Source organism: Salvia hispanica, chromosome 3 (assembly GCF_023119035.1).
Source record: "Salvia hispanica cultivar TCC Black 2014 chromosome 3, UniMelb_Shisp_WGS_1.0, whole genome shotgun sequence".
Taxonomy (NCBI): Eukaryota; Viridiplantae; Streptophyta; class Magnoliopsida; order Lamiales; family Lamiaceae; genus Salvia; species Salvia hispanica.
The window spans coordinates 46,788,985-46,814,199 of NC_062967.1; the positions used below are offsets into that span (position 1 = coordinate 46,788,985).

Sequence of the window (25,215 nt, forward strand, 5' to 3'; positions counted from 1 at the left end):
AGTATATTTAATTTGTTATTCAAATAAATATATGAAATTGTTTATTCATAATGGAGATGGATCAAATAAAAAATAAAGGGCCTTATATTCTTTATAAATATAAGTAGGGGAGTGTTAGAGTGCCACCATATCTTAAAATAACACCACACTACCATTCATAGCCAATCATTTGTACACGTGGACGAATAATAAGCTGCCACGTGGCAAAAAAAAATTATGAAAAAGTTGGTCAACAATATTTTGTATAATATACAACAATTTTTCTTGGCCAGCAATATCCAACACGCTATACAACAATCTATAGATTGCTGTGTAGCGTTTATAATATTGTTGTATAAGTAGTGTTACGGTGTCACTTTAAGAGGGATTGTCATTTTAACACAACCTATAAGCTGATGTTATCAAATAAAAAATAAAAGATCTTATATTCTTTAAAAATATAAGCTGGCGTTTTAGCATAGTTTATGTATTCTTTCTACAATATATTGATAAATAGTCTACGTAAGATCATAGTAGTCGAAGCAACTTCATTATTCAATTTTATATGGATCAAGGTATGGTTTTGCTTTATAATTTATGAATTTTCTGTATTATTATTGGTTAATCATTGCTTTCATATAGATTTCTTTCGTTCTATAGTTGATTCTCTTTCTCCATTATTTTGGTTAATCATACTTTTATAAAATGGTTCATTCAATTATTACAACATTATTTGTTATTTTATCTATTAGGGGTTTTTCCTCTTATCAAAACTCAAAACTTGTTAAATATTTCTTCTTCTCTTTTCCTCTATGATAAGCAGACGAACGAACTTATATCATGTTTTTGTATTTATGGAAAATTTAATAATAATAGGACGATGAAAGTAAAAGTCAAAGATGACAAATCATGGCCTCATATTCAACTTGTCCAACTATTTTGTTCGCTACCATTTGTACTTAGTGTGGTGCCAAAATCTATAATATACATAGACTTAGACCATTAATTAATACTTATTCAAACTATATACTAAGACTTATTCACAAACATTAATCTGTCACACGTGAACTTATTGAACAAACTAACCCCTATCCGGCAATTGTCACACCCCTAATCACTGTCTCTTTCTTTCTTCAATTTAATCACCAACTTATTCTTGCCGTCTCTCCTAACCCTATATATACCACTTCTCAATTCTTCAATTTTCCACACCTTCTATTTCAAACCCCCATACATTCCAAATATGGTTGCTTTCGAATCCACTCCACCACTAGCCCAACACTATACCGGAATAGTACATGATCGGGCGCATAAAAAAATATCGTGCGACCAAAACTTGCAAAATGATGACGGATGCCAAGACTTACCGGTAATTGACCTCGCGGGTCTGATGGGCGACGATGAGGATGCTAGGGTCAAATGTGCGTCCCAAATCACGGCCGCTTCGTCGGAATGGGGGTTCTTCCAAATAGTCAACCATGGGGTCAACCCGGACCTCATAAAACAAATGAGAAAAGAGCAAATCGAGCTTTTCAAGACTCCTTTCTCAAGAAAGTCAAGTTGTGGACTTCTCAACAACTCGTACCGTTGGGGGTCCCCTTCGGCCACCAACCCCGACAACTTCTCGTGGTCCGAGGCGTTCCACATCCCCCTAATCAAGATCTCCGACCAATCTTGCTATGGCGAATTTACCTCTCTAAGGTATGTATTTATATAAGCTAGGGATGCTACTTCCAACTTTCCTCTCTGATGTGGGATGAGTTTGCAACCTAACAAGTTCAAAGCCAGTCTTAGGCTTTGGACACGCCCCCACATTCTCACCCAAGTGTAGCATCTACGAGATAGTTGTTGATCGTGTATTTTTGTGCAGGGAAGTGCTGGTCGGATATGCGGCCGCAATGCAGAAACTAGCCAAGCTGCTAGCCGAGGTGCTGATCAAGAATCTAGGGCAAAAGTTGGGAGATTTTGAGGAGACGATCAAATGCGACGAGACCACATGTTTTCTTCGATTGAACCGTTACCCGGCATGTCCATTATCCGCAGAAATATTCGGTTTGGTGCCACACACAGATAGTGATTTCCTCACAATATTACATCAAGATGAAGTTGGAGGGCTTCAACTCATCAAAGACTCCAAATGGGTCGCTGTCAAACCCAACAAAGATGCACTCATTGTCAACATTGGTGATCTTTTTCAGGTAATAATAATAATTAATCAACATACTATTTTATTTCATGTCACAACCGTAATTTGAGTATTTTAAAATTTGGTCGTTTTTAGTTTGCTAATTATAGAGGTGATCTTGTCGGGTTCATAAAATTGACAAATAATTAAATAAAATTATACATTGTGAAAATGGAAAAAAGGGTTTGATTCCCTTCCCTAACTCATGACAGCAACATAATTTATTTGACATGATTCCATTCTATAATTTCATGAAGCTACTAAAAAGCTAAGATTTGTCCTATATTGTTAAAATATATGTATCAATCACATCTTTGTCGCCTATAAAAAATATTTTATTAGCAATTCAATGTCACAAGACAATAAATTGCAAATTATACATACTCCAAAAGGATGCATGGAAGTTGCAACTAACATTCTGTCCCTCAATGATCTCATTCTCCATCAATTATAAATTTTATAATAAAAGCCCTTAGAGGAGTAGCTAGGTGCATATTTATATTCCTTTGGCCTTGAATGAACTGAATTTGTCACTTTGTATATGTCCATTAGTGGTGTAGTCAAACACGTTTGTTGACAGTTAGAATCAATGCTTGATTAATTTAATACTACGTACATTATTGTTTTGGAATCTTGATTAAAGCAAGTATTTATTAATTGTGCAGGCTTGGAGTAACAATTTGTATAAGAGTGTGGAGCATAAAGTGATGGCCAATCCTAACGTAGAGAGATTCTCAGTGGCCTACTTTCTTTGCCCTTCTTATGAGTCTTTGATCAAGAGTTGCAAACAGCCATCTCTTTATACTAATTTCACCTTTGCAGAGTATAGAGCCAAAGTGCAGGAAGATGCCAGATTATTTGGTCGAAAATTCGGCCTATCTAGGTTTCTACGATCATAATTATTCATACAATATATAAGTCAAATAAATGTATCATTGTTTAGAAAGGGAATAAGAGTATACCACATTTTATGTTTAATTAGTAAAAAACTAGTATGTTCCTATTGTGATACTACATTATGTTTTTGATAATTAAATGTAAGAAGACTATTGTTTGAAGAGATGATATATATTCATGCTTTTACTAGCTATTACCTAAACTTGCTTCTATATACGTGACTTGGAACAATAAAATGCTTAAAGCGGAATATGGTGAGTCAAAAATATAATCGAGTCTGATATTCGAGAATATAAAATTATTAAATAAAATATTATTATATGCACAAAACAATTATGCGTTTACATTGATTTCATAATTTTCATTTGAAATTATGAAATGGTTCATAAAGGAGTCGGGCTTCAACCAAAAAGAGAGGAAGAGTTAAACAACCATGAAGTTGCAGCCCAAGTCCAAGAAAGCTGGGCCCTAATCTGAGAAAGTGGCCCAATTCATCACTTTAATTAGGATACACTTAGAACTTGGGCTTAGATCTAATGTGTAACAAAGAGGATTTCAATGTAAAAATACTATCTTATTTTCAAAAATAGCAACTATTTTCATTTTGGTTTGTTCCTAAAAAAATAAAAATTTGAGAATCTTTCGATTTTAGGATATAGATCCCGCAATCCACTAACTTTACTTTCACTATTTATTCTCTTTTTATCTCTTACTTTACTCATTTTTCTCATCTACTAAACTAATTATGTATTAAAATCTGTGTCGTTTCAATTATTTTTATTTTTTTAATACGAAGGGAATATCAAATTGTGTGTGATATATATACACAGTATTCTACAGTTTCTTAATCATTAGGAATACTACTTATAGTGTACTTTTATAACTAAAACATTCGGTTTGACATATTCTTAGGCGATCAGATGAAATTCTTAGGTACAAACATCGGCTAAGCCGCTTAGAGCACTCCCAATGACACTCCCTTATTTCTCCCTTATTTCTCCCTAACTCCTGCCACATCAGCGCCACATCAGCATCACATTTTATCCCCAGTTTTTAGCCAACTGCTACATTGGTTTCTCCCTTATTTCTCCCTAACTCAACATTTCATTTTTACATCATTATTTTTTATATTATTTAATTTTCCCTACAAATGTATTTAATAAATAGACTAATAATGAACAATTCATCGTTGTATTAATCATTGGAAAATATAATACAACGAGAAAAAAAAAAAACTACAAATAAAAAACGCAAATAAACAAAGATTTAAAAAAAAAAAAAACTAAGACGGAGGGGCCGGAGGGGCGTCGGGATCGAGGCCCATCGTAATCTGCAGGCTTTGGATGCATTTCCAGAGGGCCGCCTTTTCTTCAGGGGTCCCGCCGCCGGTGAAGTACAGCGTGTACATCTGCGTCAGATTGGCGACATTGCTCGAATAAGTGGCTTTTTCTAAGTCGATGTGGGGTTCCGACTCGACTTCCGACGTTGTGCCCTTCCCCTTCCGCCTCCCCTTCGCCTTCTTCGCTCCCTCCGGGCGCTCGTGCGGACCATCCCCACTCAAGTCGATGTGGGTCGCGCTCCCCTCGCTCTCCGAAACGCTAAGTCGCGAGCGCACCGATTTCCCGTGCAGCGCGCGTGCATCCCCGTCCGGAATTTGGGGAGATCCTTCAGCTTATCGTAGATGTTCCAATACTTGAACCCCTTCGACAAGTACTTGCCACAATACCTCTGCATGGCCTCATCTCGGACCATATGCTCGTTCTGGCCACTGGGCATGTTCGCCAACAAGTTAGAATAAATACCGTTGAAGTGGCCGCAGTCCCTCATGAGGCGCTCCCAATGCCGACGGATCGCCTCGCTGCCATGGTCCTTCATTGAGGCAATCTTGTGGCTCCTGTACTTCGCGGCAACCCGCTCCCGAATATGATCTCGGTCACGGTAGTTGCTTTGCGCTCCGCGTTCGTGACGTGTCCGCCCGGCCAGTGGCTATCGGCTCGGACTCTTGCGAGTGTAAGTAGTCCTTACCCGCTTCGGCCTCTCATCGGAATCCGTATCGATCCGCAGCCGACGACGCGGCGCCTTCCCCCTCCCGCTCCTAGAAGGCGGCTCGGTGGGCGTTTCTTCCACCTCGAAGTCCTCCGCGCTCAGTGTCGCGGCCTGAGATTCTTGGTCGCCTGGGGTTGATCCGGGGGTGTCGAACTGGGGCCGATACACATCATCGGCTGGAGAGGGCATTCTGCCGGCAGAGTTGAAGTACGGAGAAAGTCTCCGCGCCGGAGGAGTCTGCAAAGGAGACGGACCCGCGTATGGAAGTTGGCCGGGAGGAGAACCCATCGCCAACAACGAGTGCATCCACTGCTCGTTTGCTTCATCCGTGTTGGGAATTTGTGAACTCGACTCTTTCCCCTTACCCTTACCCTTACCCGAGCGGGAATTTTTCTTCCAAAAGCTCATAATTTTTGGAAGATTGATGAAGATTGAAGATTGGGAGAAGAGATTGAAAATGGAGAGAATGAAGATTGTGGGTGATGAATGGAGGAAGTGGAGGAAATATTTATAGGGGTGGGATGTAAAAATAGCCGTTGGGCCGAAAAAAAAAATTAAATTAAATATCGCCGATTTATCGCCGAGCGTCGCCCAAAGTGGCCGGCGATCGCTCGGCGATAATCCGGCGAAAAAACGCCGCTTGGCGTAAAATCGGTAGGATTTTCGCCGAAAAATCGCCGAAATCCTCCCAATGGCCGGCGATAAGTCGGCGATATCCGGCGATTTTTCGCCGGATTTTCGCCACCCCCATTGGGAGTGCTCTTAGGAATGATTTAAAATAATCAAATTCGATTTTTTCATTTTTTGCTGTCATAAAATGATGATGTATTGGAATTTGAATCCAAAACTTAAATAGGATATACACTAATAATTTTAATATGCACTCACATTTGGAGACTTTGACTGGGGATGAAGATGAGGCTGTTATGTTGAGACGTGGCCGATTATGATATGATGCACAAGGTCTACAATTGCTCTTAAGATTAAGTAGCTATTAAGACTAATTTGTGTTAAGAGTTAAGAAGAATTCGAATTTTTTCCACAACTAATAATTCAAATCTATCTTAATTCAATAGGAAAATAGAGTATATTAGGCGCGCAGAGAAATTGTCATACCTCAAAGAGAGGGTTAATATTGATTGAAAACTATTAGTAAAAAGAATAAATCAATTGATATATTGAGTACAATATATATTGGTAGATTGCCATACATTACAAGTTCGATGATAAAAGTTAGTCCAAGGTATGATTATATGAAAATATATCTAAAAATAATGTGTGTTATTGGTAGGTAGCTCGATGATGAAAATTAGCAAGATATGAAGACAAGTTATCAACAACAAGAAAAAGATATAATAAGACATATTAAATACTCAAAAGTAAAAGTATTGATTAATGATTCCTAAAGTCATATGTTGGTAATTGAATGTGTGGATTGGACAAAAGAAAAGGGCAATTTTTTTTGTCCAGTCTTAGTTTTAAAGTAAAATGGACCATTCGTGAAATAGGGACACAAACAAAAAAAAGTTGTGTTACCAAAATCCATTCAAATTGAATACTTACAAAGTATTTCTATTGGAATCACTCTTCTTTATGAGAGGTGCACTAAAATTGAATAATAGTATTATACAGTAGGTACTTTTGAAAATATAATAATCTAAGGTAAGAGAATAAATGAGGTGTCCTCGTGTCCATAGTTTAAACTGCTAGTATAATGTCGCACACTTTAATATGAAAATTAGGAAAAGAAAACTTAGTTTATTATGCAAAGGAGATTAATCTAATGATTGACAAGATTTACAAGCTTTTAAGAAATTCAACAATAGTTTTACGCATACTGTGTTCCTTTGTTATCAAGTTGAGTCTTCTATGTGACATCTTTTATTTAAGAATTATTTCCGCGTGAAGTTAAACATGTATTGATATCACAGAAGTATATATCATATACTATATTTTCAATTTCTTGTAACACGTGACAGTCATCTATAATTACTAGTACTACAGATAGAAGATGTTACGTAATTATTAATAGATTATTATTTGGCTTTACTTTGATGTGGATTGTGGAATCTTGCCCTTAGACCAAAACAATTAAACCAATAACCCCACTCCCCCTGACTAGTAAGCTTTACAATCATGAAATAAGTAAGTGCGTGTCAAATTATTATTGTCCAATTTGTGTTGTTGTATGGCTAAACTAATTATATAAAATGAATTTTTGTCCAATTTGTGGTGTTGTATGGGTAAACTAATTATAAAAGCATTTATTTTTTACTTTTGCAAATTTTGGTTGCTTTGGAATCTGAGACTAGTACCAAAAAACAATATGCAAATTGTGGTATATATGTGGGTGGCTAATTAATTCTCGGAGATGGGAAAGTGAAACCCATCCAAATTGTTCAAACCGTAATTAGTAGTAATTACTTTAGAGAGTGGAGATATTTTAGGGAGGATGACATATAAAAAATCCGCAGCCACGTCAGCAAAAGGAGAGATGAAGACGAAGGTGGGCCTGTCTGATGCAATATTGTTAAGTAGTAGTACTAAACTACTAATGGTATATGGAATTTGATGTCAAAGGTTGATTTGTAGTATTTGAGCAGTAGTTATATAGTGAGCAGCATCTTTGCAGTGCTAGAAGTAGGAGGATTGAGGTATGGAGGGATCAGGTGAGGGTCGGGCATGGTCCATAAGCTTGCTGCTGCTAGCCTTAACTCTTGCCGTTAATGCTGATAGACGCTCTCTGCTTGCTAACGGCCTCGCCGCTACTCCTCCTATGGGGTAACCCTAACCCCTCTCTCTATCTCATATAAATTGTGTTCTTTACTTCTATATGGAACTGCATTTTACATTTGTCATCTCACAATTTTTGTATCTCACTCTGTGGATTGTGTGTGTTCTGCATTTAATTGGTCAACCCTATCTTAATACTCTTTGGATCTTTATCTGTATGCTAAACTGTTATACTAAGTTACATGCACTTTTTGATTGATTAATCTTTTTCAGATGGAATAGCTGGAACCATTTCAACTGTTTTATTGATGAGCAAATGATTAGACAAACTGGTATGCAATTCTTGATTCATTCTTTTCTATTCTGTTTTTAACACTAATCCAAATAATTCCTGTGTTTATTAGCTGATGCTCTTGTCTCAACTGGCCTTGCGGATCTCGGATATAAATTTGTTAACATCGGTAGGTCTTGAGCTTCATGATTCTATATTCTCACCGCTCATTGCCTTTACTGCTCAATCATCTCATTCTTAAACTTTCTGCAGATGACTGCTGGGCTGAAATCTCTCGAGACGAAAAGGTTCACAACTTTTGCAGTGTTTTCTACTGATTTGAGCTATTATAGATGATAATGGCTGTCTTGGTTTACTAAATGGGAATTGTGTTTCAGGGCAGACTAGTGCCTAAGAATTCCACATTTCCTTCTGGTATTAAGGCTTTGGCCGACTACGTCCATAGCAAGGGACTTAAGTTGGGAATATACTCTGATGCTGGGTAATTTTGATTCTTCAATTGATGTGTGTGTGTGTGTGTGTGTGAATATATGAGTGCATCTGATCCAAATGCATAATTTCCCTGCAGCTATTTCACTTGTAGCAAGAAAATGCCTGGTTCACTCGGACACGAGGAGCAGGATGCAAACACCTTTGCTTCATGGGTAAACAATACGATTTTTGATTGTTCGTCATTGCAAATTCTATGTCACATTTCATTAGTGTTCTCGTATAATTAGCCTAACTATTATTAGTAGTACTAGACAAGTGGAACGTTTAGTTTTCTGAGTTTCTAGCTCAAGACAGAAATTTAAGTAAATTTCCTAATTCCTGCAGGGCATAGACTATCTGAAGTACGATAACTGTAACAACGACGGATCAAAGCCAATAGTCAGGTAACAAAAGCACTTCATACATAGCTGATTCTCATCGTTCGTGTGCTTTTACTTCCTTGCTGAATGTGATTCTCCTTGTTTAGATATCCAGTCATGACAAGAGCTCTCATGAACGCTGGCCGCCCTATCTTCTTTTCGCTGTGTGAATGGTATCTTTCTTGTATCTCTTCTACCGTTTCAATGCCTACCATATTATTTCTGTGTCCTTAAAGTTTATGATTCTCCTATCACTGAATTAGGGGAGATATGCACCCAGCCTTGTGGGGTGCAAACGTAGGAAACAGTTGGAGAACCACAAACGACATTTCTGATAATTGGGATAGGTATAATTGTCTCTTTAACATTGTTTGATACTTGAATGTTTTGCATTTCCAAGATTGTTCTTTACATATTCTGATCCTCCTACAGCATGGTTTCCCGAGCAGACCAGAACGAGGTCTATGCAGAATATGCCAGACCAGGTGGCTGGAACGGTATGTACATTATACACGGCCTATATAAACTATATATAGACGACCTAATTTGTGACAATCAAGAAAAATGATGTCTGCTTGAAAATGGATTTGTTGTCTACAGACCCTGACATGCTTGAGGTTGGCAATGGAGGAATGACCAAAGATGAGTACATAGTCCATTTCAGTTTATGGGCGATTTCCAAGGTATTTTTACTCTACCAAAGATAAGTTTTTTTCTCCGTGGCCATATTCATACCGATGTCCCACGCTTGATCCTTCATTCGTAGGCTCCACTTCTTATTGGTTGTGATGTGAGAAATGTGACTAAAGAAACAATGGAAATCATATCAAATAAGGAGGTGATCGACGTTAACCAAGGTAACCAAAAACCACCTACATAATTCACAACCCTCAGTTGGCCTAGTTCGCTTAGAGTTTGTGGTGCCATTATTTGCAGATAAGCTAGGTGTTCAAGCGAAGAAGGTCCGAATGGAGGGAGATCTCGAGGTAAATTCTTGCTTAGATAGAGTGACGAGTGACGTGTTTGGAAATTTGTAAAACATAGTAAATTGTTGTTGGGTTGTTCCATAGGTGTGGGCAGGGCCTCTTTCTGGGTACAGAGTAGCAGTGGTGTTGCTCAACCGGGGGGCATGGCGTACGGTGATGACTGCTCGTTGGGACGATATCGGCATCCCTCCGAGTAGCACTGTGGTGGCAAGAGACCTGTGGCAGCACAAGACATTGAAGCAAAGATTTGTGGATATATTGACGGCAACAGTGGATTCTCATTCATGCAAGATGTACATACTCAAGCCTATATCTTGAGGGATATCTTGAATAATAGCTGCTTTGAATAAGGGCTTCCCACAAACATTTGTATGGAACAAATTATTGCTAATTAATTTCGTGTGTTTTTGAGATTGAGGGGTCACTATCACTGCTTAAATAGATGCCAAGAACATTCCAAATCAATCACAAGTTACTTATGATTTCTACAAAACTATAAATGAGATTATTGTATCCATTTTATGCTGGAAAGTTATTTCAACTGAATTTATGGTACATTTTCCTTTATTTTAAAAAAAAAATGGTACAAGAATGCAAATAAAAAAGGGGTCTCACACAATAAATATCAATCACACAACATCAATCAAGCAAAGAAGAATCAGTTTGTACGAAATTTCAACCTACATTCAAATCTATGTCAAGGTCACATCGATTGGACAAAAGTAAGGAAAAAAAAACACATGAATTTCACAAATAATCTCCATGTTACAAAGCAATGTTACACACCTAAGCTAATGAGGCAAAACAAAACAAAATAAAACAAAACAAAATATAGGCCAAGAAAGCACTATATATATATATTTAGGAGATTGGTAAGGTTATTGCTCGAGGATACAGCATATATTTCTTAGTCAAAAACACTCGCATATCAAAACACTCTTACATCATACAAAGCAAACTTGCTCTATGCCCCTTCAACTGGATCTGCACAAATCTCTCTAAACTACAAACAATTCATCTTCACTCGAGAATACCAAGTTGACGTTTGGGTTAAGACAACAAAACAGTAAGAATGGATCTGCGTCCACTGATGAAGCTTCAGCCACTAGCAGTTTTGAGTGGCAGCCACCAGGTCGTCCATCACCTAACTTTAAGTTAAGATAAAGAATCAGGTCAATAATTCATCTGAGCACGGATTTACAAGCACTATCGTCTTTCGAGCATAACAAATTAGGGCATTTCCACAGATTCAGAATCTGCAGTCCCCTCCCTGGAAGCAATTCCGTCTGCCCCGTATGTATAGTGCTGATATAGTGTGAACATTAGACACTCAAACTTCCTGAAGCGCCAGATTCAGTTCGTGTGCTGATTTGGCGATATTACCCCCTCTTCTGCAAAACAAAACAGCAGACAGAAGTTGGGATTTTGCATCAACCTGAAGCAGTATTTTCATGAGAAAAACATACCTTGAAAGAGCTGGAAGGGAGCATTTCAATTTCTCAAGTTCCACATAGCAGAGATTGCAACGCTCCAGCCTTGAGCCAAAGAAAGCAATGGTAAGATAGTTTTAAGATGACAATCATACATTAAATTATGCGAATAATAGTAGCAATGGAACAGCAATGTGCAAGAATAAGCTAAAGAGAGTTGTGAAGAAGAACCAGCCAGACCTTTGCTCTGCCTCGATGTCAACACCAACAGATGCAGGCCCTGACAGTGAAGAGTAAATCACAGAGCCAAATACTCTCACCAATTTTATGAGCATATCCAATGCTATATCTTGATGCCTACAGGATTAAAAGTTGTCAGTTTTAAAAAGACCACCAGAAGCTGTTCTTGCTCTTATTCACAAGACACGAGACCAACTGCAAGAAGATAAAGTTTTCAAGAAACATCACCATAACCTTCTAGGCACAAGAGTGAAAAGTCATTGAAACTTATCTCTTATTAGATAAGTATAATATACTTATGTTTTATTCTTTTTATCAAATAAATAGCACTGCTACACGCTGAATGCACATTCTTTCTGCTAGTATTATAATTGAAAGGACAACTAATTAATCTTGAGATTCAACGATATAACCCTAAAACAAAGTCATGATGCCATATCTAGAAAAAATACAGTGGCAAGGTTTTGTGCTTTATTTATATAATAACGAGAGCAAGGCTCTGCTGGATCCAGCGTGCAACAATATAAGCTAAAGATAATTAGAAGGTTGACAACACCAAGGAAACTAGCGAAATTGTACTTGGCTCATTCTTGCTTAGTACCTACTCTATCATCAGCATTCATCACACTAATACCATGTTTTTCTATCCTTCAAATGGTAAGAAACTTAGAATAGGTTTGCTTCGGTCTTGCAGAAACTACAATCTGCTGACACATTCCAACTAGTAAACAGATCCAATGAAACGAAGAGGTTAATTGGTCAATAATGTTAGGGTAAAATATATTCATTATTTAATTATTTTCAGCCATTTCAACAAACAACAGCACTTGGTTGCTAAGAAGCTTTCTCTTCTTTGGGGTATATTACCTACATGTCACAACACTAAGATGGTGTCAGATGACTCAGATTGCTAAAAAGGTCAAAAATTAATATGGGCCTGCTCACCTGTCCATATCACTTTCCACAAGTCCCGTCAGGAGTGGCAAAAGACATGAACAAATATCTAATGTGACAACATCAGTTTTTTCTGCCAATAGGCTCATTACATCAGCAAGCACCTGCAACACGAGGAGGATTAGAAAGAGAAGAATGAGTAATCTGCTAGTTGCATAACAGTTCTCATTATTCATCCATTAATCATAGATATCAGTATAATACTCACACTTTGGTCACCCATTTTGCTGATTGCACTAAGAGCCCCTCTTATATCATGCCTCTGCCAGTAGTTAAGGACTATCTGGCCATGAAGAAAACCAAGCACAATCAACAATTGTATAGAATTTAGTCACTCTAACCTACAACAATCTCAAAGAAAATAGATAGGCATTACTATCCAGAATCTATCGGAGGATATCTCAAGCATATAATGCAAAAAGGTAGAAACCTTGAATTGAAATAGTGCATAACGAGTGACCTAAGTTGCTAGAGCCATGAAAGGCAGTGTTTGGCAGGAAAATAAGGAAGTAATCATGATGTGCAGCATGTGCTAAATCCAGTTAGCAGTAAAGCACTGAGATATCACTAGCACTTCTAAATAACTGAAACTACCATTGGTCTATCTATGGTTCTATGAGGTTTAATATAATGCGATGTGAGAACTTAACATCCCCACAGAATGCTTCTGATCAAATATTATGAAAAGCAATTCTATTCCATGGTATGATAACTCTAATAGCAAAAAATGGCACTCTACATGAATCTATTAAGAAATGCAGTGCCATTATAAGGAATAAAATCGATATTAAGATAATACAACAACAAAATACCTGCAGTTTGCCTAATCGAGACCTCATTGAGCCAACAAATTGATCATGTTGCTGTACCAAATCAGCAATAGTATCTTCATCACTAGCAGAGACTGACTCGTTTTCATCAGTTGAAGGATAAAATTGAGCCTTTAGATCATTGCCTCTGCAAAAGCTAAGTATCATAAATAGATGGTGATCAAAATTTCAGGAGGATTGCCAGCTACAAAAGTAGATAATGACAAGAACATGGTAACATTAGCATTTGTGGGAACAAAACTAGTTTAAATTAGCAGAATATCTATATATTTCGGTAATTGGAAACCTAAGCAACAAAAAAGTGTGAAAGTCCCAATGGCCAATTCCTTATAAACAACAAAGCAAAATACACCTCCTATCAAGATCAGGGTCATATAAAAATAATAAGTGGGTTTGGGGTCAAACAGTGGTTGGAAATCAAGGCATATGTGCCCTAGATAAAATTGAGGGTACTTACAGCATTTAATCTCCCAGAGATATTGCTTGAAGCAATACCTGGACGGTAAGAACTTCTTCCTTTCTGTTCCCAGTTAGGGAGAATCAGCTGTGTTCTACCTAGTGTTATTAAGAGTAATGAGGAAGTGTTCATAACACTGCAGAACCCTTATATACAAGTAGTTTCAAGTAGTAAAGCACAGTAGCACACTACATTCTGTAGTTATACCTCCTCTTTGACCTTCTACATGAGATGCCTCCACATTCATACTATTTCCTCGAAATTCATCTGTAATAAAAAAGCTATCATTTTCAATCATATGTAACCTAGAACATTAGGATGGTACAGAATAGAGAAGGTTCTGCAACTTTTACAATAAAGTAAAACCAGATTAGTCTCTTATTTTCGACCACTGAATCATAATTACTGCACTCAAATTTGACATAAAAACACTGGACTCATTATCATTAAACTTGTTTTCCTCGTGCTACAATTATGGATCAACTTCGTTCTGAGACAGTACTGCAGCCAAAAGCACACAACCTCTCCAATTAGAGCTGCGTCTCAGATTGCGCAAAATACTTAAGAGCTTTTAGATTTTGCAATTAATAGTTTATTCTTACCCAACAGATTCAGAAATACAAAATTTAGCCACTGCATGTGGAACAAACACTCTACAAGCTCACCAAAATGGGGCCTTCCACACCATAACTCATTTTTATACTCAGCCAGAGTTTCTTCCAATAGTATGTGAAACACTCAGCCAGAGTTTCTTCTTTTAAAATCTACTCCTAAGAACTTATTCTCCTCTCACCAACTAGTCTACATTGAAAGAGTCCACTAAAGTCCAAGCTACAAGAGAAAATGCTACTCCAGAACAGGTTTGCAATAAGAAAAGAACATAGCAAATATTCAAAAATGATAAGAAACAAAAAGAAAAAGGGACACATACAACTTTCATGCTGATATCTAGCAAGGGTATCTATAGCAGCATTTGTATCAACTCTTCTTGAAATCATATGTTTATCATCTCTGGCTTTTCTGTCTGCAGCAAGTCCACTCATTGAGTTCTTAACTGATGCACTGAAAGTTCTATCTGGGACATTCGAATCCATGGACTTTGGGGGCTCATTATCGGGCTGAGTAGGAATATTAGTTCTCTCAAAAACATCTCTGGTGTTAATAGTTTTACTAACATCAGAAGTTTTGGACTGTAAATGCAAAGGTACAGCTTTAACTGGAGCATCTTCTTTTCTAAATTCATTAACTTGCTCAGCTCTAGGATTATTTCTTGGCACAATCACAGGTATTACATCAGATCTGTGGAATAAGACATTTGCTACTGATTGGGCCTTTGGGGCTTGCCGCTTCGGGTTTGTTGAACTGGAAAATGATGGTGCATTGGCCTGCATTGTCTTTGAAACAACACTGATATTTGACTTTTGAGGAGTGCTTGGAGTAGCTACAGTGAGCAGGTAAAAGAACATTTAGTTTAACTGAAAAATCAAATACAGCTGAGGGAGGGACTGTACAGAACACAAAAATGAGGCTTACATGCACTTGATTTAGAATCCTTATCTGAGTTTTGGGGGACAGAGAGCCTTGTAAGAGATCTAGTTTCCTTCACCGCCTCGGCATTATTTGAAATAGAAAGCCTGCCCAAATTGACCTTCACATTATCCTCTGTGGTTACTGATGAACCACCAGAATTTGATTTTGCATCATTATCACCAGTTAATCGAGCAGTTTTTCCAATAGCATATGGTTCAATCCGCTGGCATCATCACAAGGGGGAATAACAGTCAGGAGTTTGGACACAAACAACATGAGGGTTTTATGAATAGTAGAAACTATGACTTTGTTAATCATACCGAAATGTCTACAACCCAAACTCCAACACAACTCTGATTATAAGAACATCCTAGAAGCTTTCCTTCATGGATATTCATATCTGATAGTTTAGACCACCCCACATCTACAGTATCATGACTTCTGATTGGCTCCCATGAGAAAACCTACGGCCAAGGCATAAAGAAAAAAAAAAGAATATTAGATGGGACATACAACAGCCTAATATATACAGTACCTTGGAAATAACTAAAACATCAAGAGCATACTTTCAAATTTTCATGCAAGCCACAAAGCAGGGTTTTCCCATCAGGATTGAAGATCATACTGCGTACTCCGGTGGTCTGGATTTGGAACAATTAAACAATAATTACTCAAAGCTCAGTCAAGAATGCCAATAACCGGCCTAAGTTAGAGAGTTAAAGATAGGGGAGATATGTAGAGAAGCTGCAAGGAGCAGAATTAGGGATTAAATTAAAAAACCTCAGGTGCAGTCGAGCCAATTAGCTCAAATGTTTCAAGATCCCAGAATTTTACAGTTCTGTCAGCTGAGCCTGTCAGAGAATTAAAAAATAAAACAAAAAAAAAAAAATCAGAAAGTATAGCAATCATAAAGATACTCAGCAGAAAAACTGAAAGTAATAGTTTAATAAACCATATTTCATGACAGCACACGGTGAATATAAATAAGAAAAATGCAGATGTTGATCAAAAGGAAGAAAAGCTTGATCTCTTTTTCTTAAACCATTAGTAGAATACATTCTGCTTAAGAATTTGGAACCATAAAGTGAACCCTAATGCAAACCACTATAAAAACTTGTGACGTTTCAGGAACTAGCTATGAAAAGTAAAAACATCAAGTCTCTAAGAAGTTCAAAAATATGACTTAGGAGAATAAGTGTGACATTAATCTTGCTTCAGTAACACCTAAAGAAACCTGTGGAAAATGTGTATCAACAAGAGTTTATTTAAGATTCCATCAAATGATTATGGTTAAAGTAAGAAGTTGAAATAAAGTGTTGTATTTGGAAAGATGTCTGTATTACATCATTAACTGTAGCCTCTTTAGCACCCCCCCCCCCCAATTAATTTATCTTGCGATCCCACCATTTCCTGGGATGTTCATTTTCTTTACAATTTTTAAGTGTGAATGTTATGTTTCACCTTTTGACAATTTTTGGATGGAGTTAACCTTTTTCAGAGGATGATGAGGATGTCAAGAGGTATGTATGAAATTCATCTAGTGTCTTTGCTCATCCTTTCTTCCTGAAATTTTTCTTTATTGAAAATTCTTACCCTTCATTTGCCTTTTTAAATCCACTTGGAACTTGGAACTTGGAACTTGGAACATTTCAGTACTTAGAAGTTAGAATATCCAACTCTTCTCGTGGTTGTTTTCTAGGATAAGTTGCTTGACAGCAGTATGTATTATACAGATGTTACTCAAAATTCCTTCTCTCAATAAGTTGGTGCATTCTAACAGGAACCAGCCTGAGGGTATTAGTCTAACAATGATTCGATACATACAATGTAGAAGGATCCATCATGGAAATAAATAAATAAATGCTTCCATACAATGTAGAAGGATTCATCCTGGAAAAAGTTAAGTATTATGGGGAGTTTGCAATGATCATTTTTACTTTAATAGTTTAATTCGAATAAAATTTTATGTTTCTTATGATCTTATCCCAAACAAAAATTATGCATTAATAAGTTAACAAAACAAAATGATTGTGCTTAGGAGCTATCCCTGCATCATGTATTTTAAACAACATAATTTATGCAAATCCTACTGGCAACTATCCAAAGTACTCTGAATACATGTTCCTCGATTATTTCTTGATCCTCAGTTCTATATCCTTTATTTCCGTTTTCAGTTAGAAACGGGCAATAAATTTAATAAAATATGATTATTTTCACTTAGGACACTAGGGCTAGATGAAAATATAGACCGATCCGGATCCACTGTACAAAATCGAAATGCCATAACATCAACCACATCAAGAAAAAACACTTGATGAGTTAATCAATGGCTATTTAAATACAATGTTCAGCAATAATAGAAAGAAGAAATGAGCAGATATCATATAAGTATCAAATAATTACAAGGAACAGAAACTAAGTAACTTTCTATTAGATACTCCTACAATTTAGTTTTTGCTCGACTACTTTTTCCTATTATCCTTAAGAAAAATGCTAATGATTGTTCACTTGGCTGGAATATTGCACACACACCTCCCAACAAAAACAAGAAAATGTACCATAGACTTGATAGAACTAGTTGCTTATTAATATTGCTACATTCTTAGTAATCTGATTCTTCTTTTTCTAGGGTGTTTAAAGGGGCAGTCATTCCATTTGTTTCATCTATTGTAGAATATGACAACAGCAAGACATTGCAAACAGCTTATGACCACATAAGTTTAGCAAATGTAGCAATGCAAAGATACCTGTTGCCAGCAAAAACTCATGTGGATGGAAATCGATGGACTGAACCTGGCCTTCATGGCATTTGAAATCATGCAAAAGCTTGCCAGCGGTTAAATCCCATAGCTGCATTTGCAGGACCAGAAAGCAATCAGAGAGATTGAGCTGTTCTTTTGTAAAGTGCAATATTGCAGCACAAAACCTTTAAAAACTAGTATGGCATTTGAAATCATGCGAAAACTAGTATTTAATTGATGCATACGTTGAAATTTCCATTTCAAAAACAGAAAGCAAAACAAGACAGTAAGAGGGCTAGATAAGTCAAGACTATTTAAACAATAACATGATAAAAGAAGAAACAAGATGTTTGAGTTCTATGCTAGATCAACTACAAAGAGAAAGGAGGAAGTGTTGAGGGTAGAAAAATGGAATTAAAGATTTTAACCTTCACAGTGTTGTCCTCTCCACCAGAAACAACCCACCGCCCATCAGGAGTAAACCTGATTGTGTTAACTCCTCGAGTATGACCCTTGTAGGTGTGTATACACCCCTTCCTTCTGATATCCCATATTTTGAGATTTGTGTCCAGGGAACCAGATGCAAAGAACTCTCCAAAAGGATGAAAGTCCAAGGATATGCAATTGGAGCGGTGACCAGTGAGGGTACGCATGACTATAAAAGATATGAAAAAGGTTAAACAGATGAAAGTCAATGGCTTCCCCTGGTTGTTAAACTATGTTGACAAATTAAAAAGTAGAAAGCTTACTCTTAGCCTCTTCCAAATCCCAGAGCTTAATGGTACCACTAGCTGCTCCAGCAGCAACCAAAATCTCCGATGAATCAAAGCTAACTGAATCAATTCCACTGGAATGGCCTGACAAACTCTAAAGGATTGGAAGTTCTCAGAAGCTATCTTGTAAAGACATAGGGAATAAGCAACAACAGCAATTAAAATTGAAAAACCTCATTACTTACAAGATAATGTTGGCTAAATTTTAAAAAAAATAAAATGGAAATGGTATCTTCCTTATACAAATACAACCCATAGCCCCTAGGCCCATTCCCATAAGCCCTGCAAAGGATTATAGCTACAACTCTGACAAGACTCACTTGGGGGGACATGAGAGAATAACAATCTTGTGTAGCTCATTAAAACAGGCAAGAAAAAAAAATGGATGAAACGAATAATGCAAAAATGGAAGTGAACTGACCAGTATGGCATTGGGCTTGCCAATAGCCCAGAGATTGACCTTGTGATCTTCTCCTCCAGTCACAAGAACCCTTGATGATTTCCTCCCGATCTTTAGGCAGTTCACACTAGAAGAATGAGCTACAAATTCCTCTGCGACAAGTTTTTGTTAAGGCATTCAAATTAAAATTTTGCTTACTTTTTAACTTCCTCTTAATGATCTATGAGGTATCCAGAGAAATGACAATTCGCAGAAAGGATACGTAGCTTGTAAGCACGTTTGGTGGTGGTCGTCATTTCCTAACTTTGAAAGTGGAAATCAAAATGCGAAAAAAACCCTAGCACAAACTCCGCCTCACCGGCGAAATTCGGAGACAGTGCGGTAGATCCCAGAAGAAAAACGCCAGACCACATCCGCAACCATCCAATAAAGCGTAAATTTAATTGCTCATGTCGTGTTCGACGAAATGACAGAATCAGTTTCCAATTCCACTTCCTCTTCCTTATGTGTGGGGACGAGAAAACAGAACTGAAGACGGTGATTCGAGCAGCGGAATAGAAGAAAACAAACAATTTGAGGGATATCTGCAAAGTGTCCGCCGCAGAGATACAATGCACCTCCAGTCCCCAAAACAATTACACTCAGTGTGCGCAGGTGTGTGTGTGAAAGAGAAGGAAAGAGAGGGGTTGTTTTCCAGATCCCAGCTTGGCAATTACTCTGGATTGAAACCTCGCAGCTTCAGAAATGGAAGATCGCTTTCAAAGTATTTGCAGTGGAATGAATTTGAAATGCGAGAGGAGTGTTGGTGAATTTTTTGGTTTGGGATTTGAAGTTTGAACGGTGAACCAACCAAACAGATTTAGAATGCTCTTTTTCTACTCTATTTTTTAAATCCAAATGCATTCGCAATGATTAAATCTCTATCATTTATTATGTGTCAAACTCTAATTATTACTTAAAACATAGTCCTGCTACATAAGTAGAAAATTAAATGATGAATATACCTAAATATTCAAGTCTTTTTTTTTCTTTATATTACTATTATTACTACATAAAAAATTGTGTATATTTTTATTAATAACTATTTGTATCTTTAAAAAAAGTGACAATTCTTGTCAATTAAAATAATTGTTATAAAACTGATAATTGATCTAAACAAAAATTAAATAGGGTTGGATTGGATTTGGTCAAGTTTGACCCCATGCAAAGGGCCGGCCGGCCAGTCTATATTGGTTTGAAAATTTACTGATTTGAATTTTATCACTACAATAAATAATTAAAATGTGGAGTAACAATATGTAATAAAATATTTATAACACGTTTGCCCTTCTCATAACTTATTTATTAATTTTATTTTTACATATCATGTACTCCTACTATTAAACTAAAAGTTTATAATCTTTTAGATGCATATCATTTATCTTAACAGAAATTATAATATATAGGAAAAAATCTGTGCTGAATGCTAAAAATGAAGAAAATAGAAAATTTAAAGACCCCATCTCATTTATTAAAACTATGTCTATTGCCATGAGTATTCAATTTGAAATCATAATTATTTTCACAAAGTTCTAACTTTGACCTTCCAATCAATTTTATTTACAAAGTCAGCTTTATAAGGAGTAATAGATTAAAACAATTTTATTAATTTACAATTATTGTAGTAACTTTTAGAGGTTGCAATTACATTAATAGATTCTTTTTTATATTTAAAACATTCTCAAATATTTCTCACATGGCATCACTGCTGTATTCTACATAAAGTGGATGAGTGTGTTATGTTTCAGTATACAAAACACGAAAATTCATTGCACATGTTAAATGTTACTCGAGCAACAAAAATTGGAGGTACCATAGGTCCATAGTTACAACAAAAAGGGTCAACATGTCAAATGACACTTTTAGATAATAAAAATTAAACGCGAACCTACAATTTAAACAAACTATAAAAGATAGTCGTTTTTTTATATTGGCACCCAATATCACAAAAATTCAAAATTTTATTTTTTTACGAATTTGAATGCATATAATATCGCGAAGTTAAATAGTTGAATTTTTCCCACCAGTGACAAAATCCAGTACATTTCATTTGTTATTACTTCACATAAAAATGATAGTGATGTGATGACAAAGTCCCTAAAAGTCGAATATGGTTATCCGTAACATTTTAATGTAGCCGGCATTTTAGTCGGTGGAAAAAATTCAACAATAATTTAAATTCATGATATTATATGTTAAGTTCAAAGTGTATCAAACCCAACACACCAAAACTCTAAACTATGTACACCACTCCCACATCCATCATGCGATGGAGTCAATCACGCATAATATATATGTATATAGATATATATCTCATCAATTGATACTGTAGTAGAAGAAATGCTTGTGGCTGCACATCATGGCTTGATCAGAGGTTAATAGACCAGTCATAATCCTGGTAAGCTATGTTGACAGAGCCCCCATCACTAATGAGGTGCGTCAAAAGGCCTGTCTTACTTGCATCCAAGTAGTTGATGATCCAATTCGGGATATCTTTTTCTTGACCAAAATCAGCACTGTACCTGCAACGTTCAAAAGTTGAGGACGTCGTCTATTTCATGGAGATGGTATGGTTTAGCTTAAGAGATCTCACTCACCACTTGAAAATACGTGGGAGGTAGACCGTCCTCTTGGCCAGGTCCACCTGCATGCCGTCCTCCCTCTGGAAATACTCCCTTGCAGCGTTCTTCAGTTCAGATTCGATACCCTGGCATTTGAAGAATCTGATTGATGGGCTTCCTCTTGTTGCATTCCACATCCCAAAATGGATCAATTGATTCACTTTGTCAAAACTCAACTGCAGAAACAATGGCATGCTGGGATATTTAGTGAAAAAGCATTTTACAGCTGAGCACATTAAGTTGGGCAGAAACACAAGTTTCTTTACCTCAAGGCGTTTGTCGCCTTTGCTGAAGGGCTTTATTAACGAGAATGGTGGTCTACGGTTGCCTCTGAGAATGCCATTTCTAATAGAATTCAAAGAATACGGGTGGCCCCCGATTACATACATGAAATCAGAAAAGAAGGGTCTCCTATCAATCATTCCTCCAGGGTGACCGATTCTGATAACAGCGTGGATGGCCATACTATTGTGCAGATTCAAAAAGAATGCCAGCTTCTCATCATGGGAAAGAGTGAGGAGGTCTACTCTCTGAAGCTCCTCCACCACATTTATATATCTGCATTTGAGAATAAAAATTCAAATTTAGTTTACCAAGTATTTCCTCCACACATTTACTGAAGCAACAAGCTCAAGGTTCAGATCCACATCACCTCCGGAACTCTTCGCTGTTGCTGATTCCAAGGTAATCAAGATGGAGTCGGTCATCTGAGGCGTAGGACTCGAGTATGGCCGACATTATACAGGTGAGCCTTCGGCTCAATGCAGCCACGTCCTTGGGCTCAGAATCATTCACCACTCCTCTGAAGTTGTAACATTTTGGTATGAAGGGCTCGTGCTCTAGGAATCGATAGAAGTGATTCCCATCCTCGAATTCATTATCACTGCATCAACATACAAATTTTACATTCCACGCTCTAAATATGCAGTATCTTTTCCTGAGTTCATGAAAAACGCTCTTACCCGAAGACATGATGAATAAAATGCCTTCTTGCAAGCTGCTTTCCTATCTCAACGGCCTGAGGAAGTAAATGATGTAAAAAAAGAGCATGCAGGCACTACAGTAGAATCCAACGAGTCATTCTCTGAACCATTCACTTTTCGAAATAGCTAGGGGCGTGTGAAATAAACACATGAAATTAATACTTAATCCAAAAGTCAACTTACCCTACTGCTATAATTAAAGAGGGAAAAATCTTCTACTACTATAAAATAACTATTGCCACATCACACAATTATGAAGCCTCTCCAACTTTAAATCGACGCCTATCTTGCCAAAATTATCGGCATTAACGAAGATGCGAATATGGAATTGAACGCCATAACCGACCAACATAATTCAATTGTAATGACCATTATATCGAAAGTTGACATGCAAAACACCACCTACCAAGTAAGAACTAAAAGCATTAGCAATGGAAGGCTCTCCCGTAGGACCCTTCTTTTTTTATTATTTCCACATTATCAATTTTTGAGAGGGCCTATCTTCCCACAATGAAAGGGCCCTCTCATTTCCACATCATTATTTATTTTGTTTTAAATTTGTAGCACTTATATTTTTAATATGTTAACAAATTAAATAAATTTAAATACAAAAAAATATTAATACGCAAATTGTAGTTGTATTGCAAGATTGGAAAATAGAATACAACTAGATGGGGAAAAAAATTCAAAAAAATAAATGGAAATAGATATATATATATATATATAAAATAAGAAAAAATTCAAAAAAAAAATGAGAGTGCCTTCGATCGGCCCTTCCTCCACAATGGAGGGCCGATAGAAAAGCCTTCTCATCGGCATAGGCCGATATATCGGCCATTTGGGGGAGAGGGGTGGGGGGCGATCGACGGCCCCTCCGCTGCTATGGTGGTGCGATGAGGGCCGATGGGGAACGCCTCCATCAGCCCTCCATTGCTAATACTCTAATTATCAATATGCAAATATTTATCAACGAATTTTATGAAGTCGGAAATCAATTTAAAGCATTAAACAATCGGCTCAAGAAAGCATATCCTAACACTCTGTTGAAGTCAATATAACAAATAAATTAGTGCAGTCATTTATCATAATCCTCGTTCTAAGGAGCTAAAGAAACCTTATGGACTAAAAACATTAAAAAATAATGAACCCCTAATTAGTACACTAGACGTAAAAAAATCAACCGTGCGTGCACTATTTTTTTTATAAATTTTTTATATTCTTTAACAAAACGAGTAAGAATAGGTAAAGAGTGTAATCATTGATCCCCTTGTGTCCTTAATTATTAGCGAGATCACCCACATTAAACAGTTCTATAAGTTACTTTCAACAATCCATATCCATCCAGTAAACTACTCTCAGCGGTCTGGGTATTCATATACGAAAGATCACCAAAAACAATATTTTCATCAAAAAATTACTAATTTATTAACACCCTGTCTTATTTTCAGCGTATTAGAAGTTATTAGAAGTTATTATACTACTCCTATTTTTCAGTTTATGCCTACTAGAAGTAATTTAATATGTCGTGGTCGTCACTAAGATTATAAAAAATTTAGGGGAAAATTGTATAATCGAAAAGGTAGCCCATGTTGTACTACCAATAAACAACACACGAATTTGTTTCAGAATTATTCAAAACAAAGCACATGAGCGATTTATTTGCACCGGTTTTGATGCATCGATAAAGGTCGGTAAAAACAAATTGATCAGTTTATAAGTGTATGCATATTCACGAAAATATTATGATGAAATCCACAGATTTCCCTAAAAATAGAAATCAAAACAGCAACAGATGTAACCAATGTTTGGAATTTGAATCGTAAAATTAATTAAGTAATAAATAAGAGGGAGAAAGTACCTTTTTCCGGCCGCAATCCAATTGGTGGATGAGCTCTTCCACGAGCTCCGCGCCGGAGAAGCAATTCTTCACGAATTTCATCTTCGTTATGCGATCCTGGATCGGCACTCTCTGCCGCACTACCTTCACAATCTCCGCCATCTCATCCATCGCCGCCACCTCGCCTTCCTCATCGAATCCGTACACCGGCGGCGCCGGCGCGTCATCGGGGCACTTCGTCGCCAGAATCTCCTCCAATTTAGCCTCCAGCATCCCGCCGTTCCGAAGCGAGTTCAGCGCCGCCAGTCCTCCGATCAACTTCTCGTTGAAGAACAACTGCGGCACAGAGTCTCCGCCGGTCCTCTCTCTCAACTCCTTCTCCCTCCCCGGGTACACGTCGATATTGATCTC

The 25,215-nt window shown here is 37.0% G+C and overlaps 4 protein-coding genes across 5 annotated transcripts in view; 2 read left to right on the plus strand and 2 right to left on the minus strand.

The window, feature by feature from the left end:
* Window positions 1-1,222: 1,222 nt before the first annotated feature.
* Window positions 1,223-3,063, plus strand: LOC125216426 (gibberellin 2-beta-dioxygenase 6-like). Its single transcript, XM_048118137.1, has 3 exons — window positions 1,223-1,680; window positions 1,850-2,177; window positions 2,830-3,063. Exons 1-3 carry the CDS (start codon window positions 1,223-1,225, stop codon window positions 3,061-3,063), a joined length of 1,020 nt encoding a protein of 339 aa, XP_047974094.1.
* Window positions 3,064-7,510: 4,447 nt separating this feature from the next.
* LOC125216425 (alpha-galactosidase 1-like) lies at window positions 7,511-10,380 on the plus strand. Of its 2 annotated transcripts, XM_048118135.1 has the most exons (15): window positions 7,511-7,613; window positions 7,740-7,888; window positions 8,114-8,172; window positions 8,245-8,301; window positions 8,385-8,419; window positions 8,510-8,613; window positions 8,701-8,776; window positions 8,949-9,007; window positions 9,091-9,156; window positions 9,247-9,330; window positions 9,416-9,480; window positions 9,584-9,666; window positions 9,750-9,840; window positions 9,920-9,969; window positions 10,054-10,380. In XM_048118135.1, exons 2-15 carry the CDS (start codon window positions 7,764-7,766, stop codon window positions 10,285-10,287), a joined length of 1,188 nt encoding a protein of 395 aa, XP_047974092.1. In that variant the 5' UTR covers window positions 7,511-7,613; window positions 7,740-7,763; the 3' UTR covers window positions 10,288-10,380. The 2 variants fall into 2 exon arrangements, with proteins under 2 accessions (XP_047974092.1, XP_047974093.1); XM_048118136.1 differs by lacking the exons at window positions 7,511-7,613; window positions 7,740-7,888 and adding an exon at window positions 7,996-8,019.
* A 404-nt stretch (window positions 10,381-10,784) lies between these two features.
* On the minus strand, window positions 10,785-19,932 carry LOC125214731 (katanin p80 WD40 repeat-containing subunit B1 homolog KTN80.4-like). The gene is made up of 18 exons (XM_048115866.1): window positions 19,587-19,932; window positions 19,346-19,476; window positions 18,901-19,018; window positions 18,580-18,806; window positions 18,158-18,260; window positions 16,191-16,261; window positions 15,977-16,051; window positions 15,731-15,874; window positions 15,414-15,633; window positions 14,812-15,321; window positions 14,088-14,147; window positions 13,884-13,978; window positions 13,406-13,534; window positions 12,802-12,876; window positions 12,585-12,697; window positions 11,640-11,756; window positions 11,436-11,504; window positions 10,785-11,360 (listed from the first exon to the last, which is right to left on the minus strand). The coding sequence occupies exons 1-18, from the start codon at window positions 19,618-19,620 to the stop codon at window positions 11,300-11,302; spliced, it is 2,352 nt and encodes a 783-aa protein (XP_047971823.1). The 5' UTR covers window positions 19,621-19,932; the 3' UTR covers window positions 10,785-11,299.
* Window positions 19,933-21,576: 1,644 nt separating this feature from the next.
* The window catches only part of LOC125210350, a 6,863-nt gene continuing 3,224 nt past the window's right edge, over window positions 21,577-25,215 (minus strand). The window contains exons 4-9 of the mRNA XM_048109911.1: window positions 24,826-25,212; window positions 22,947-23,002; window positions 22,637-22,867; window positions 22,251-22,542; window positions 21,961-22,160; window positions 21,577-21,885 (exon numbers count right to left, since the gene is read on the minus strand). Coding sequence (XP_047965868.1) covers window positions 21,732-21,885; window positions 21,961-22,160; window positions 22,251-22,542; window positions 22,637-22,867; window positions 22,947-23,002; window positions 24,826-25,212 — 1,320 coding nt within the window. The 3' untranslated portion in view covers window positions 21,577-21,731. The remainder of the gene's footprint in view (window positions 21,886-21,960; window positions 22,161-22,250; window positions 22,543-22,636; window positions 22,868-22,946; window positions 23,003-24,825; window positions 25,213-25,215) is intronic.